Source organism: Prosopis cineraria, unplaced genomic scaffold (assembly GCF_029017545.1).
Source record: "Prosopis cineraria cultivar Desert tree isolate PC_DT_omini unplaced genomic scaffold, ASM2901754v1 PC12, whole genome shotgun sequence".
In the NCBI taxonomy this organism is placed as follows: Eukaryota; Viridiplantae; Streptophyta; class Magnoliopsida; order Fabales; family Fabaceae; genus Prosopis; species Prosopis cineraria.
The window spans coordinates 12,767,901-12,785,976 of record NW_026555343.1 but is presented as its reverse complement, the minus strand read 5'-3'; the positions used below and the strand labels follow the sequence as shown (position 1 = coordinate 12,785,976).

General features: G+C 30.5%; 1 protein-coding gene across 1 annotated transcript; it reads right to left on the bottom strand.

Moving 5' to 3' along the window:
* Positions 1 to 16,639: 16,639 nt before the first annotated feature.
* LOC129289636 (uncharacterized) lies at positions 16,640 to 17,811 on the bottom strand. Its single transcript, XM_054926445.1, has one exon. It carries the CDS (start codon positions 17,557 to 17,559, stop codon positions 16,732 to 16,734), a length of 828 nt encoding a protein of 275 aa, XP_054782420.1. The 5' UTR covers positions 17,560 to 17,811; the 3' UTR covers positions 16,640 to 16,731.
* Positions 17,812 to 18,076: the final 265 nt, after the last annotated feature.

The following is an 18,076-nucleotide window of genomic DNA, read 5'->3' as shown; positions in this document are numbered from 1 at the left end:
CGTACCACCAGTGGAGTTAATACTAACAGCCTGCTCGGCAAAGCAGCAGCATCACAGTTAGGGTTTAAGTTTCAAGTAGGGTTATTGAAATTGAAGAAGACATTCATGAGAGTTATAGAGGAAGGATCATGATCCTCAAGAAGGCATTGATGAACTGAATCTGAAGAAGAAGAAAGATTAGAGATCATTTTTTGGAAGCTAATTAAGTTCTCTGTGAGAGTATAGAAGCACACATGAGTATTGAAACATGGCTAATTATATATATTATGCATAATGACTTTTGTTTGAAGGGAGGGATTATTAATACATTATTTTATTCTTGTGTGTGTTGTTTCCATGAAACTTCAATTTTAATTTTAATAATAAAGACTCTGGAGCATGGCAAATAAAAAAAAAGAAAAAAGTTAATTTGGAATATCAACGCATGTGAACGCTTAACTCAAAAAAAAAAAAAAGCAAAGAAAAAGTTGTGAGTACTAATTAAGTATATGTAAAAGGTTAATATTACTTTTCTTGATCGATATACTGTAATTATGTTTATAATATGAGGGTTTCTTTATGTGTGGTACTGTTAATAATTTAACTGCTCGCTGATCCTTTTGCTGTGTTTTTTTAATACGGTAGAAGTAATACGAGTCAAATTATTAATATCTTACAAATTATTTAATTGATAAAATTTTCATTATTAAATATTGCACGCGTGCTGGCTTATGTCATATATTTGAAATATAAAATTAGAACCCATTGCAGTAATTTTGAGAAGTTTCTAAAAATATAATCAAATGTAAGTGTCGATAAAAATATGAAAATACATCAAAATATCAAAAAAAAGGAATGAAAAACAGTAAATACTAAATTATTTTTTTTCATAAAATTTTTAAATATACAAAATATTTTTCATAATATCTCTAAATAATATAAAATTTACTTATTTTCCAAGTGTAAATAAACCAACCTTTAATGATCACAAGGAATGTGATGCCAACTCTTGTATAAATTTATTTTTCTTATATTTTGTGTAAAGTATGATAAATTTATTCTTCAATTCAAAATTTTGCCAATGATGTAATAAGGAATGACGACGCATTGCATAATAAAATAGAAAAACGTGCAAAGATGCTATCAAATAAAAAAAGAAAAAGTAAAAAGAAGATAAACCAACAACAGACTCAGCTGTCTAAATAAAATTTGCTAATGATAAAGAATTTCGGCACGTGGTCCAATCCTTTGACCTAGAAAAATTCTAGGAATCTAAATATAGTCTTGAATCGATCAATTATTAATTAAAAAAAGGAGAAAAGGGGGGAAAAAGGAAACTCGTTGTGCTTCGTTAGTAGGGTCGAGCTAAAGTTTATTGGCAACGAAATATTTGTTTGAGGAAATAACAATTTATATTGATCAAAGAAAACTAATTCTATTAATATTTCAAGTTTTTTCTGTAAACTGAAGGCCACAATTGACATTCTTTATCGATAATCTGACTTACAATACTTTGCATGTGTGTTAACTTGAACTACTTAAATTTTAATGAGTTGTTTACTTAAATATTTTTTTAAAAAAAAAATTGATGGATTCTTTCATCTTCAGGCTTTGATATGTTGTCTTTGGTTAGAGAAAAGTGCGCGCGCGCGTATATTGGTTTCGTTCATCATTTCATCTCATGCATGTGAGTTCCACTTTCAATTTTTTTTTATTGCCAACTATACTAAACATGACCAATATAAATTAGGATCGATAAAAATTAATTGTAAGCATGATCCTTTTTATGTTATTATTGAATTCAATTAGGATCAATATAAATTAAAATAGAAAAAAATATGGCCATTGGTTCCTACACTTTTAGCATGTTTTGAATATAGTCTTTAGTTTTAGTTACTATATTTTTAAATATGACTATAAGGACTTAAAAGGGTAGCTAATATGTACGTATCAACAAAATTAACTCCTTCGATGCTTCGGGAGAGATGAGAGAAGTGTCCAGATTTTCTTAACAAATATCCTGTCCTTACAAATTCTAGAATGAGACATTATCACCGAAAATTCTAGAGAGAGAGAAGTCGGTGATTCTCAACACCAGTTACATCACATGCATGTAAATTGTTATTGTTTTATTTTTATTATTGTTGTCGTGTTTTTTATTGAAGAATTATAATAAAGTCGTGGGATGTTTGATCATCTTTGTTTTCTGAAGCTAGCTTCTGAAAGAGTTGTTCCCTAATTTATTTAATATATTATAGTAATAATTAATTTTTTTATTTCAGAAAAAGAATTAATTCATTTATTCCCGATCATGTGCTTGTAGAACTTGCAAATCAATGTTCTATCAATCAAATGTATTTGGCCAAAAAAAAAAACTAAATGTGCTTTGCTCAGCATTATTTAATATATTATAACATGTTTCTTATTCATCAATACAGAGAAGCATAATGATTAAGTAATAGTGTAGATAAATAGTTGTTTAAATAGTAGGAGAAATTATGCCTATGTCTCACATAAAGAAATTTATTATCAAAAAGTCTCATAAAATGTATAAAATACTCTCAAATTTGAAATTTTACAAATTTACAATTTAATTAAAAGCATTGATAATTGGACAACATTCATTCATAACTTGCCAGTATTTTGATACTTGAGAGTATTTTGTGAATTTCATGAAATTTTTTGATAATAAATTTTCCTATATGGGACTTAAATATAATTTTCACTAAATATTATTAGTGGGTCTTAGCCTCCTAGGTTCTCACTTTTCGCGTCGCGCCTGGCTTTTCCGGCAAAATTAATAAGATCACGTATAAGATAAAAAAATTTATAAAAACGAATTAAAGTCTTTCAAATAAATTAAGATTAAGTGACTTAAGGTTATATTCTTAATTTACTTGAAAGATCTCAGTTCTTTTTTCCTAAATGACCTTATGATCCTTCTTACCAATTTTTCCTTTTTAAAAAAAAAATATTTTTTTAACTCTATATTTGTAAAATTTAGTTTTTTATATTGTTATTTTTTTATTGCACACGCGAATCCTCCAAATTAAAAGTATTTATGTTTAATACACAGTTGGACATTAAATATGAACACTTGTTTTAGTGAGAATTTGTTTTATATTTTTATTAATTTTATAAAATGATATTAACATATTTTTTTATTTATGTAGTCTTTATCAAGTAAAAAAATATTTCTGCAAACTTAATCCCCTACTGTTTATTAGAATATTATAGATTATAGAAATATTTATTTTTTTTTTTCATTTCCTTCAAAACTAGTACATGACGATGAACATGCTAAGCACGAAACTGGATAATTTTGTCAATTTCAGTATCAACGGAATCTGACGTGGCTTCCATTTGTTGCTAACTTGTTCAATAGACCGGCCAGCCTTTCTTTTTACTTGACCCTTGAGATCCATCATCCTCAGATGGACAGTTCGACGGCGACGAAGGTTCCAGCGAGCTGCACCGCTTCTCTCTAATGACCACTCTTGCCGTCTCCGGCGGTGGCTCCGATCCAATAAGGTGTGGGAAATTGAGCTTGGCCTTTCTGCCATGCATCTTGAAAGCAGCTCTGTCATAAGCCAAAGCTGCGTCCTCCCCGCTCTCATAGGTTCCAAGCCATGTCCTTGCGCCGTTCCTCTTCGGGTCCCGGATCTCTGCCGCGAACTTTCCCCACGGCCGACGCCTCACGCCTCGGTAATTCTTCCATCTACATGGCGCGTTCTCCTCACGCGCCACGGATCCCGCATCATTTCCCTTAATGCAATTATAACCACCTGGTTTCACAGTGTGGTCATTCTCGCCGGAAAACACCGTACCACTGGAGCTACTAGCACCCTGATCCAGCGAAGCCGTCTCACAGTTCAAGTTGGAAGTAGGGTTGCCGGTCTCCGTGAAGGAGCCAATCGGATCATCTTCAATCAAGTAATGTTGAACTGATTCAAAAGGAGAACGATTAGGGTTCATTAGAGAAGCTAATAAGTTTGATGAGATTACAGAAGCAATGGATTATGGATCTGTGAAGCATTGGTATATATGTACGTATGCATAGTGACTACTGGCTTGTGTTCTTAGTGATGATGATGTTATTTAATTATTGTTTCCTGGAAACTTCAACTGTGTCAATTTGGAGTAGCTGTGATCGCACGTGTGGTTGGTTCATTGCTTTAATTTGTCGTGTAACAAGCAGCATGACATAAGCAACGTTAATCAAATATTAAAAGCCTAATATTCATAGATTAAACAAAATCTCAAAGCCATCGAAAGATATTACACGTCATGTGTCTCAAATTATAAACACTTTTAAATAAAATTTTATATATATATATATATATATATGTTAATAAAGCTTATTAAATATATTTTATAAATATATTTTTAAAATAAAAATATAAACTTTTAAAAATATCTTTCATTTAATATTTCATTTATAGAAGAATATTAAAGAGAGATAATATAATAGAAAAAATAATATTCAAAAAATTATTAAAAAATTTATTTTTATCAAAGTATTTTATATTTTGGAACATCCAATTTTAATAAAAAATACCTTATAATTTAGAATGAAATGAATATTATTCATAATAAAAACAAATAGTAGTCTTTTATATTATAGATTTATAGTCAACAACAAACTCTTCCAATAACAATGCCGCCTCCTTTTTTCTTAGGAGACGTCTCGAACTTTATCTGATTATTGACATGTTTGTATGTATATGTATTTAATTTGATTGTATATGACAAAAAAGATATGATTTCTTGGAGAACTCTAAATGCTTAAGCGATTAATATCAACTGTTTATTTTTGGTAGACACTAGAAATAAATTTTTTTATTGACTGTCTCTAAAGTTATCATTTAATAATTAATATTCTTATTATTTTTTGTTAAAAGTATGAATATTATTTTTTGTTTTTAAATTATTTTATTTTACTTTGAAATGTTGAAGTATAAAATGAATCCCATTTTGTGTCGGTTTAATAGTTTCGAATCAAGTCACGTGTTAACGGACAAACACGAGAATATTTAGCTTCCCAATACCCCGTCAGAGTGTGTTTCAATGCTCATAAAATTTGAAATAACCAAATTTAAAAATTTATTTTATTTTTATTAAAACTAAAATTATAAAAATGATAATAAATTTATTTTATTATCAATATGAATAATACAGATTTAATCTAAATGGTTTAATTTAATATTATATATATCAAAATAAGAATTTTAAAAAATGACTATTAAATTTAGATTGTTTAGAGTGTATTTAGATAATTAATTAAAAAATTAAAAAATATTTAATATTTAAATAAATCATTTAAATTAAATTGGTGATAAAATAAATTTATTAAAAATTTTAAAATTTTATTTTTAATAAATATAAATGGAAAGAAGGTTTAAATCAAAATTGTTCATATCTCATTAGTCAAGTGAGCAGCACACGGTGCTCAGCAGCCCCAACCAAGGGGCACAACATCAAGAACATCATTTTCTAATTTCAACGAATTTCAGCACGTGGTCAAAATCTTCACCGTAGCTTCTCGGAACCTACGTGTCAACAAACAGTGTTTTATGTTTTATTATGATATTATTTTTCTTCTTTTTTAAGGCAGCTTTTGTTACTAAAATAAAAAACATGAAATTTATTACAAAAATTTACGCTATTAATAAGTCATGAGTAATATGATGAATGATTAATATAATATTCATGTCTTTTTCAACACAAGAAACCTATATATAATCAAACTAAATTTTATTGGCATTTTAAAATTTACTAGATTAAATTAGAACTTAATAATATTATTGGATGTTTTAATATTTGAATTTTTAAATTTCACTGATTTTGAATTTGGAAAAAAATTGAACACTATTGTACAGAATAAATATACACTCTTAATTCATTCCTAAAATATGTAGACCCTTCAAGATGAATTGTTCGACTTGCTATCACAATCAAACCAAACACATTGTATTTAATTAGGTTCAGATTTGAAATTGAAAAATGCCGCGTTAAATAATGAATATAAATATAGACACACTATTTATATAAATATAAATGTCACATTGTCCTGTCTATGTTGTTCAGGAGAATCAACTTTCGGTGGTGAGAGAAAAAGCCAAATAAAATGTGGCCTCACGTGGCCTCCACTTCATATGTCCTTCTCTTGTCCATATTTTTCTTCGAAGATAGGAGAAATATGGCGGGGGCTGGTGGACAAAGTTAAATTAATTTATCTTAGGATCTCAAGTTTGAATTTTAAGATATATGATCATGAGAAATAAATATGCCAAATGTATTTTCAAAATATTTGAGAGGCTGTAGTTGATAATAATAATCCTACATAGTGGAGATTTGCATTAGTTTGGGGCAAGGGTAATAATACTTCTAAGTTTTTCAAAACATGAAAGAAATGATGGGAGAAAACATCATGCTCACATAAAGTAGCAAATGTGCTGATTAAATGACAAAAAGATGCTCTTGATGTTGGATTGTTGGATATGTAATCTCACAACTTAGTTCTCGGAAAATCAATTTAATAATAGTTAGATCTCAATATTTTTTTAAGGGTGAATTGCTTTAAAAAAAAAAAAGAACTCCTCGAGAGAAAACTTGTCAGAGATCAAATCAATTTTAAGGACTAAGTTGATATGATATTTAGAAAACACCATAATGAAATGACTGAATTGTGCCTCTATGTTAAACGAACAAAGTTAAAAAAAAAAAAAAAACACTGATTCTTCTCACACATTCCCTAATAAGAGAACCACCAGAGAGACAAAGGAATGATCGACTGTGACAAACAGTGTCAATGAAGAAGCAACCAATGGTGTGAGCGAGGACATGATCGGACGAGGTTAAGAATGATTGGATGACAAGCCGCTTCGTTCTTGTTAGATGCATCGTCCTTCGCTTGGATGCTCCCTTCTTTTGAGATGCATTGTCCTTCACCTTCACAGCAAAGCTTCTTGTCTGCCCTTGTGGCACTTGCTTGGCCTGCTTCATCGGCCTCTCATCATGCAATTGTAACAGGGCATTAGCAAACAACCAGTTATTATATAATGTAATTTTCCTTATATTACATGAAATTATTGAATCACTCAGCCTCTGCATCTCCATGAGTAGTTAAATTACATGAAAATACTACCTATTATCCTGAAAGTCATGATGAATTGGAATAAAAAGATGAACAAGGGAATATAGCTTATTATCTTGAAAGTGATAGCAAAAGCAAGTAAATTACACGGAATTTTCCAAGGATGAAGGCTAGAGGTTTGGGTGCAATGGTATGGGCTTAAAGTGCATTATTTGTTCATTTAACACTATATAGCTAATCGTTGCTTTGCCTCTTTGGTGGTTCCCTTATTAGGGAATATGTGTGAAGAATCATTGGTTTTTTTTAAAAAAAAAAATCATTCATTTGACACATATATATGGGCAATTCGATCATTTGGTTAGAGTGTTTTCTAAATATTAAAATTAGTTTGGCCATAAAGTTAATTTGTTCTCTGGCCTCTCAAGGAGATTTTTTTTTTATCAATTCCACCAATTTTTTTCTAGAAATTTAATCAAATATATAATTACAAATATGATAATGCTGGTTACGGGAGCTCTAGGTATGAGAATGCTATTTACAATTCTCCCCTTTCCGAATTTGTTCATGGAGAACAAGTGCAACCGTACCTTTGGTCTTTTAGAGTTTTGTATTTGAAAAAAAAGGGGGCAAATGATAAAAAACGATCCAATAAAACAATCAATTCTAATTACTTACCTCCAATTCGCAAAAGTTTATTAAAGGACTGCAGGGGTAACTATATCTTCAAGTGGGTTGCATGGCTTCTCAAGTGATTTACCTTGAATTCACAATTAATTATATGTATTTTCAGTAACCCATATTTACTAAAATTTCATAGAAATCTCATCAAATAACAAGGGTTATGAGGGATTTGAAATTTTAAAGAAATTGTAATGAAATATAAATTTGATCAAATCCAAATCCATAAATTTTATGAATTTTAATGGTGGATTTGGTTTAAATCCAAAGACAAATCTAAATCTCTATATATTCTTATCAAACAGAGAAGTTCTATTTAATAAAATTTCACCTCACAACACAAGATCAATAAAAATTCAATTATTGGATTTAAGTAATTGAAATTAATGATTTATATTATTAAAATTTTTAAACTCTAATTTGAGAATATTGAAAGTATATGGGATCATTTTAAATTGTGAAAACTTTATAATCCTTATTGAGTTCAGACCTTTGATTATCTTGGCTTTTGAAATTAATGGTGATTAGAGAAGTAAAATCTTACAACTTTCATAAAATTTGCAACTTTATGGTGTGCACAATCCCCTATTCATTTTTTTTATTCCAATTCATCATGACTTTCAAGATAATAGATAGTATTTTCATGTAATTTAACTCCTCATGGAGATGCAGAGGCTGAGTAATTTGATAATTTCATGAAATATAAGGAAAATTACATTATATAATAATTGGTCTTTTGCTAATCCCTTATTACAATCACAACTGATGAAGCAGGCCAAGCAAGTTCCTTAGAGGCATACAAGAAGCTTCACAGTGAAGGCCAAGGACAATGCACCTTAGAAGAAGGGAGCATCCAAGGCGAAGGATGATGCATCTGAGAAGAAGGAAGTAGCTTATCGTCCAATCATTCTTAACCTTGTCCGACCATGTTCTCGCTCACACCGTTGATTGCTCTTCCATCGACATCGTTTATCACAACCGATCATTGCTTTGTCTCTCTGGTGGTTCTCCTATTAGGGAATGTGTGAGAAGAATCATTGTTTTTTTGTTTATTTTGTTCATTTAACACACAGGCACAATCCGGTCACTTGGTTAGAGTGCTCTCTGAATATTAAAATCAGTTCGGTCCTTAAAATTGATTTGGTCCCTGACAACAATTTTCTCTTTGAGGAGGTTTTTTTTAAGCAATTCACCCTAAAAAATATTATCATCCAACTATTATTAAATTGATTTTTCGAGGATCAAGTTGTGAGATTGCATGCCCAACATCAAGAGCATCTTTTTATCGTTTTAATCACACGTTTGCTACTCTATGTGAGCATGATGTTTTCTCCCATCTTTTCTTCATTCAATCACCTCGTGTTTTGGAAACTTGAGAATATTACTATTCCTGTCCAAACTGAACCGAAACTCCACTATGTGGACTATTATTATTAATAGTGATCTCACGAATATTTTGACAATGCATTTGGCATATTTATTTTTCATGACCATATATCTTAAAATTTAAATTTGAGATCCTAAAATAAACTAATTTAATTTCGTCCACCAGGGCGCTCCATATTTCTCCTATCATCCTGCACATATATGAATTGGCGGCCACGTGGGGTCACATTTTATTTGTCTTTTTCTCTCACAAACAACAGTTTATTCTCCTGAACAACATTAGACCGGACAATGTGACATTTATATTGATATAAATAGTGTGTCTATGTTTACAGTCAATGCGACATTTTTCAATTTCAAATCTGAACCTAATTAAATACAATGTTTTTGGTTTGATTGTAATAGCAAAGTCGAATAATTCATCTTGAAGGGCCTACACATTTTTTTCCAAATAAAAAATTAGTGAAATTTAAAAATTAAAATATTAAAATATCCAATATTATTAAGTTCTAATTTTATCTAGTGAATTTTAAAATACCAATAAAATTTAATTTGATTACATATGGGCTTCTTCTGTTGAACACGACATGAATATTATATTAATCATTCATAATATTGTTCATGACGCATTGATAGCGTAAATTTTTGTAATAAATTTCATTTTTTTGGTTTTATTTTAGTAACAAAAGCTTCCTTTAAAAAAGAATATAAAATCACAATAAAACTTAAAATACTATTCGCTGACATGAAGGTTTTGAGTAGAGCTAGTAATTTGGGCCAAGTCTGATGGATCAACCTGAATTTGCCTGAAAATTTTAGGGCCAAACCCAAATAAAAAATATTTTTTTAATGCTCGAGGCTCAAATAAGCTTGACAAAATTTAGAATACCCGCATCACCATTTTTTTTAGTTGCTCTGCTAGTTTGCCTTTTAGCCTCTTAGACATAGTCACACCTCACACAGATAGTCAGGACGCTGCACGCACTCTGCACTCACTCAGCAACTCACTGCTCAAGACTCAGTCAGATCCTCAGATGGCCAGACCTCATCACCTCAGTCACAGACTCACAGTATCACACTCACGGCACGGTCATGGAAAAAGCCAAAAAGAAAAGAAAAAAGAGAACTTGAGAGCCGAGAGGTGAGAACTAAGTCTGAGAAGAACACACGGTCAGTCGGTCTCGGTCACACACATCAACGGCTAGCTAGAAGCACTGAAGCAAAGCAAGCACCAGCAGAGACAAAGGAGAGACTGTAGACAACGGCATGACGCAGACCCTCGATGGCTTAGATTGAGTAACTCAGACAAACGAGAGACATAGATGACGGCATGATATAGACAAGAGACAACATAGATCTGTCAATCGTGACTCAGTGACTCTCCTCCTCTCATCTTAAAAGACTCGTCTCAGCCTATCCAGTGAGTTCATTGACTCTCCTCTTCTCTCGGCCTGTCAAGATCGTAGTTCTCCTCGCATCACATTGTCGCAAATCTCAGATCTCCTTGCCTCGCCATTGCCCTCTTTTACTTCTAGTTCTAGCTCTACACTCTTTCAGGCATATCTCCCTCACGTCATCACTAGCTATTCTTGGGAGCACAAGTGAGCTTTCATCGTTTGATCTTTTAATTTTTTTTTCATCTCATGAATTGATCAGTCTGTGATTCTTGATAGGATTCAAACAACATAAAATATTTTGGTTGATCGATCTATGATTCACTAATTCTTGCTGCATTTAGTGTCCTTTATGGATTAGAAATTTAATTCTTACTAATGCTTTAATTTAAGTTGCTGTGACTTGACTTTTCTGACTGAGTTATAATTTGATGTTTGATTACTGGAAAAATGTGGATTGGTAATAATTATGTTTTATATAAATTGATTATTGGCATGGAAATTCTAATTGTTTGATGAGCTTAAGCTGTGATTAGATTGATGATAAAAAATTTGAATGCAATATTTTCTTTTCATGCTCTCTCTTTAACTTGTTTAGTGAACTAGTAGTGGCTAATTGATTTTATTTAATTGTCTTCTATGTCCCATTATATGCAGTAAACAATGTCTTCTAGTTAAAAGAAACATATTAAAATTGGGGGTTCTGCTAGTAATAGGAATATGGCTGCTAATGGTAGGAAGGTGGATGATAATTTGCAAGCTAGTAAAGTGAATAATGCTATGATTGTGTCTGCATCCTAGAATAAGAAGGAAAAATCTGTTTGTTTTGGTAAAAGAATAGCTTCTGAACAAGGAGGGAAGCTTTCTGGAAGTAAAAGAGTCAAAACTTGCACGTTTGATGTTTGAAAGTCTCTTTCTAAAGTTATAATTGATGGAAAAACAAAGGCTAGATGTATTAGTTGTAATAAAGATCTAGTAGGATCTGGAGCTAATGGCACATCCCATCTGGCAAGACATGCTAATAATTGTCTTCAACTAGCTAAGTATCACAATGTTGGGTTAATGTTGATGGATAAAGAAGGAAAGTTGAGGTTTAAGAAGCTTGATGAAAAGGAGGTGCGGCATTCTTTGTCTATGATAATAATTGAACATGATTTACCTTATTCTATTGTTGAGTATAAATGGTTTAAGCGTTATTCTATTGTCTTGAATCCTAATGTGAAGTGTATTACTAGAAAAACAATAATAAGTGATGTCATGAAAGTGTATCATGGACACAAAGAAGCCTTGAAACAAAAATTGTTAAATAGTGTTAGAAGAATTTCCTTAACTTCTGATTGTTGGACAACTATAACCTTTGAAGGTTATTTATGTTTGATTGCTCATTTTGTTGATAAAAATTGAATGTTAAATAGTAAAATACTTTCTTTTTCACGTGGAACCCCCACATTTTGGAGTAAAATTAGCTAGAAAAGTATATGATTGTTTGGTGGAGTGGGGGATCAATAAGAAAGTATTTTCTATCACCTTAGACAATACCTTTACAAATGATAATATGCAGGAGAAATTGAAAGAGAGGCTAGCTTTGCAAGACAATGTAAGCTTGATTTGTGAAGGGGAGCTTTTTCATATAAGGTATTGTGCCCATATCCTAAACCTGATAGTTTAAGAGGGTTTGAAAGTGACAAGTACCGCTTTAAATAAGATTAGGAACAGCATTAAGTATGTGAGAGGATCAGAGGTAAGGATGATTACTTTCAAGCAATGTGTTGAAAAAGTTGGTGGAATTGATTGTTCAATAGGCTTGCGAATGGACGTGCCTACTAGATGGAATTCAACATTTGCAACGCTTGAGAGTGCATTAAAATATTGTTGTGCTTTTATTAGCTTATCTTGCTATGATACAAGTTTCACATCTTGCCAACACATGAAGAGTGGAGGAGAGGAGAGGAGATGTGCAATTTCTTAAGGCCATTTGATGTTATGACAAGGTTGATGTCTGGGTCATTTTATCCCACTTTAAATTTGCATTTCTCTCAAGTGTAAAAAATTTGACTCTTGTTGGATGAAAATATGCTCAATGGTGATCTTGTGATTTATGAAATGGCCAAAAGAATGAAAGGCAAGTTTGATAAGTATTGGAATGATTATAGCACTATCCTTGCAATTGCAGCTGTGCTTGATCCATGAATGAAGCTTCAAACGATACAATATATTTATGCCAAAATTGATCCTATAAGTTGCCATGCGAGAATTGGGAATATCCAAAGCAAATTGAAATATATTTTTAATCAGTATAAAGAGATGACTTCTATTTTTGATGTTGGGGCTGGATCAAGTTCAATAATGCCAATACATGCATATCAAACTCAATCCTCCATTACTTCTACTGCTTCAACAAAAACAAGCAATATTCAAGGGATTTTAATGTCAATTTTTTTATATTTTTAATCTTATTTTAATTTTTTAAGACATATATTACTTCAAATTTTTGCATGATGTAGGATTGGATTAGTCATACAAGTATGGATTTTATGTCTATTGGCAAGTCTGAGCTTGAATTTTATCTGGATGAAGCAATACTTCAGCCTTATGTATATCAAGAGTTGGATGTCCTTAATTGGTGGAATACTAATAAAGGTTAATTTTCAATTCTTTTGAAGATGGCAGCTAATATACTTAGCATTCCAATCACTACAGTTGCAAGTAAATCTGCATTCAGCATTGGTTCACGGGTTCTTACAAAATACTGGAGCACTCTTCTTCCTAATAATTTTCAGGCTCTTATTTGCACCCATAACTAGTTGCATGGTTTTCAAGATGATGGTAATTTATGATTATTTTTATATATTTTTTGTTTCTTGATTGGAAGCAAATTTTACTAAATTATATTATTAAACTTGTTCATTTATTGCAGATAATGAAATAGTGATTGAAAATGAGAGGAAATCATTTGAAGAAATTTCACCAATTGATATGTCCACTGAGAGTTTAAATGTAACTTCTGATGATAATGACAATGTCAATCAAAAGAGTCAAAAAGAATAGGGAATTAGAAAAAATTGATGGCATGATGTTTTGAACTTTATTATAAAATTTTCATCTTTTTTGTGAAAGGATTATACAGTTATGTAATATTAAACTTACTTTCAAATTATTTAAACACTTACAAGCTTTATTAGTACTTGGTAGCATGCCTTTGTTGTTAAATTAAGCAATTAAATTTTTAAATTTTGTTATTAATATTAATATTAATGTATTTTTTATGATTTATTACATGTATTTTACTAATCTAAAATGTGTTGTTATGTTTATATTATTGGAAAAAAAATTAACTTTTAAATTACAAATTAAAATTAGTTCAAAAAAGGTTAAAAAATTATTTTTAAAAAGTTTTAGGTATTCGGGCCAGCCCAAATGAGCCTAAAGCTTGAAGATGTTAGGGCTAGACTTGATATATAAGCTTTTTTTAAAGGTTATAATACTTTAAAGCCTGATTCAAATAAGCTCGATCCACTTAAATTATTAGATCTAGTTTCGAGAAAACACAGCAAGATTTTGACCACGGCTGAAATTCCTTGAAATTAGAAAATGTCATTTTTGATGCTTGTGCTCACTAGACTAATAAGATCTAAACAATTTTGATTTAAACTGTTTTTATTTATACTTATTAGAAAATTATTTTTTTAATAATTTTATTTTACCACCAATCTGAATAATATAAATTTTATTTAAATAATTTAATAAAATTTAAAATTTTAAAAAAATTTAAATTGATTTCCTAAATAAATTATTTACAATTTAAATTTAATATTACTTTTTAAATTTTTTATGAATTTTTATTTTAATAAATATATATTAATTAAATCATTTAAATTAAATGTGTATTATTCATACTGATAATAAAATAAATTTATTAATATTTTTATAATTTTAATTTTAATAAAAATAAAATAAAATTTTAAATTTAAATAGTTCAAATTGTATGAGCATTAAAACACACCCTGACGGGTATTGGGAAGCTAAATATTCTCGTGTTTATCCGTTAACACGTGACTTTATTCGAAACTATTAAACTGGCACAAAAAATGGGATTCATTTAATACCTCAAACTAAAATAAAAATAATTTAAAAATAAAAATAAAGTTCATACTTTTAACAAAACATAATAAGAAAATTAATTATTAAATGATAACTTTAGATAAAGTCGATAAAAAGATTTATTTCTAATCTCTACCAAAAATAAACTGTTGAGATTAATCTCTTAAGCATTCTAGAGTTCTCCAAGAAATCATCTTTTTTTTTTTTTGCATATACAATCAAAATTAAATAAGTATGCATACAAACATGTCAATATTAGAGTTTGAGATTTCTTCCGAGAAGAAAAGAGGTGGCATTGTTATTGGAGTAGTTTGTGGTTGACTATAATATAAAGGGAAAATAATAATTTAATCTCTCAAATTATCATAAATTTATTAAAGTTCTTAAGGACTTTTCTGTTATCATAAATTTATATAAATGAGCAAATTATCTTTGTTAAAAATAAAACGATTCACAAGTTTTGTTTAAATAATTATAACTTCTTTTATATTTACAACAACACAACAACAAATTAAAAATTAAACATGTAAAATTATAATTTATTATTGCAATAGGACATGGAGCTGTTTGAACTTGACCGAATGGGATGATAGTGAGATAGCTGATTGGGCAAGCAAGGAGTGAACTAAAATAACATCAGCAACTTCCTCACTCTATTCCTCCCCTTCTCCAACGATCTCACACTACTCTCATGCCTCCCTCTAACAATAGATTCTTCCTTTTTAATTCCAAGTTCCAACACTTACCCATGATCCTTTATTATTGTCTTTAAATTTGATGAATATATGTTTGTTCATTACTGATATTCTCATTCCTTACATTCATTCAATGTTGCACCTATGCTTCAAATGAATAGAGCTACCCACATTAGATAGATATGCATCACATATTCTCACACTTACATAATTTTTTGAAAAAATGACAATAAAATCTCTTTGAAATATATAAATGACTTTTGGTCCCTTGAAATATCATAATTCTCTTGAAGTCCTTAGGACCTTTTTTGTCATTAATAAATTTACATAATTATCAAATTACCTTTGTTAAAAATAAATAATTCACAACTTTTTTCTTATATTCGCAATAATGCAATAGCAAATAAGAAATTTAATATATAAAATTTGCTATTATATTACTATGAATTTATGAAGAAAAGTTATGAATATAAGAAAAAAGTTATCAATTATTTATTTTTAACAAGGATAACTTGATAATTTATATAAATTAATTAATGATAGAAAAGTCCCTAAGAACTTCAGGAAAATTATAACATTTTAAGAGATTAAATTTTTATTTATATATTTTAAAAGAATTTTATTGTCATTTTCTATAATTTTTTACTAACTCAGATATACTCCAAAACAAAATAAACAGGAGAAGAATTTGTATTATTTCCTACTTGTTAATTTTGGTATTTAGGTGATATATATGGTCGGGAACTCTAGCTTTGGCCCCCCCACCCCCGGTAATCCAAAGTTGGGTCGGCCCCTGAATACAGGAAAGCATAATGATCAAATAATACTGTAGATAAATAATTGTTTAAGTAGTGGTGGGTCCTAGGTCCTCACTTTCTTTTCGCGTGTTTAGCTTTTCCGGCAAAATTATTGAGAACACTATAAGATAAAAAATTTTATAAAAAAAATTAAGATCTTTCAAATAAATTAAGATTAAGTGAATTAAGGTCATATTTTAATTCAGTTGAAAGATTTAGTTTTTTTTTTCCTAAATAACCTTACGTCATCATCCTTCTTGCCAATTTTCCCTTTTTCACAATTTTTTTTTAAATCTATATTTTTTTAAAATTTAGTTTTTTTGTATTGTCATTTTTTTATTGCATATATGAATCCCCTAGTTAGAAACAATTATGTTTAAAATACTGTTGAATTGTAAATGTGAATACTTTTTTTTAATGAGAATTTGTTTTATATTGTCATTTTATTCCCCTACTATTTATTAGAATATTGTACATTATAGAAATATTCATCTTCTTTTACACTTCCTTCAATTCTAGCACATGACAACGAACAAGCTAAACGCGAAACTCGATAATGATACTTTAAATGAATGATACAGTTTGTTAATTTTAGATTTTTAGTATCAACAGAATCTGACATGGCTTCTATTTGTTGCTAACTTGTTCAATAGACCAGCCAGGCTTTTCTTCTTACTTGGTCCTTGAGATCCATCATCCTCAGTCGTACAGTTTGACGGCAACAAAGGTTCCGGCGAGCTGCCCCGCTTCTCTCCAATGACTACTATTGCCGGCTCCGATCCAATAAGGTGTGGGAAATTGAGCTTGGCTTTTCTGCCATGCATCTTGAAAGCAGCTCTGTCATAAGCCAAAGCTGCGTCCTCCCCGCTCTCATAGGTTCCAAGCCATGTCCTTGCGCCGTTCCTCTTCGGGTCCCGGATCTCCACTGTGAACTTCCCCCATGGCCGCCGCCTCACGCCTCGGTAATTCCTCCATCGAGGTGGCGCGTTCTTTTCACACGCCACAGATCCTGTGGTATTACCATTAACCTTATCATCGTCATAACCACCTGAATTCATACCGTCGTCATTATCCCCGTCCCAAAACGACATACCACCGGAGTTACTAACACCCTGCTCCGGCAAAGCAGAGTCGTAGTTCAGATTCCTCCATGTAGGTGGCGCGTTCTCCTCACGCCCCACAGATCCTTCATCATTTCCATTAACCCAATTATGACCATCTCGTTTCACAGTGTGGTCATTCTCGCCGGAAAACACCGTACCAGTGGAGCTACTAGCACCCTGATCAGGCAAAGCCGTGTAGCAGTTCAAGTTGGAAGTAGGGTCCCCGGCCGCCGTGAAGAAGCCATTATTCATGTGAATCATGAAGGAATAAGGATCATCTTCAATCAGGTAATGTTGAACTGATTCAAAAGGAGAACGATTAGGGTTCATTTTGAGAAGCTAATAAGTTTGATGAGAGTACTGAAGCAATGGATCTGTGAAGCATGGCTTATATGTATATACATTCTCTTGGCTCTATTTATAGGGTAGAGAGAGAAGAAAAAAATTGATCCTATTTATAGAACCCTTGTCCATTTCAGATGCTCTTTTTTATATTTTTGTCTTTATTAAATGCTTTGAATAAAAATACCACTAAGAAGATTTAAGAATATTTATTATGGATAAAGATGAAAATTATTAAATTTTAAGATAAAATTAATAAATTTTAAGGTTTTCTTTAGTTCTGGTGAAACATACTAAAAGTGACTTATAAATAGGATTAAAGGGAATATATGCTTATGTATAGTGACTACTTACTTGTGTTCAAAGTGACAATGATGCATGTTATTCCCTCCATCCCAAATTATAAGACACTTTTAGAAAAGATTTGTCATTTCAAAATATAAGACATTTTGATAAAAATAAGGTTTCATTAATCATACTTTTTCAATATTACCTTTCCATATAT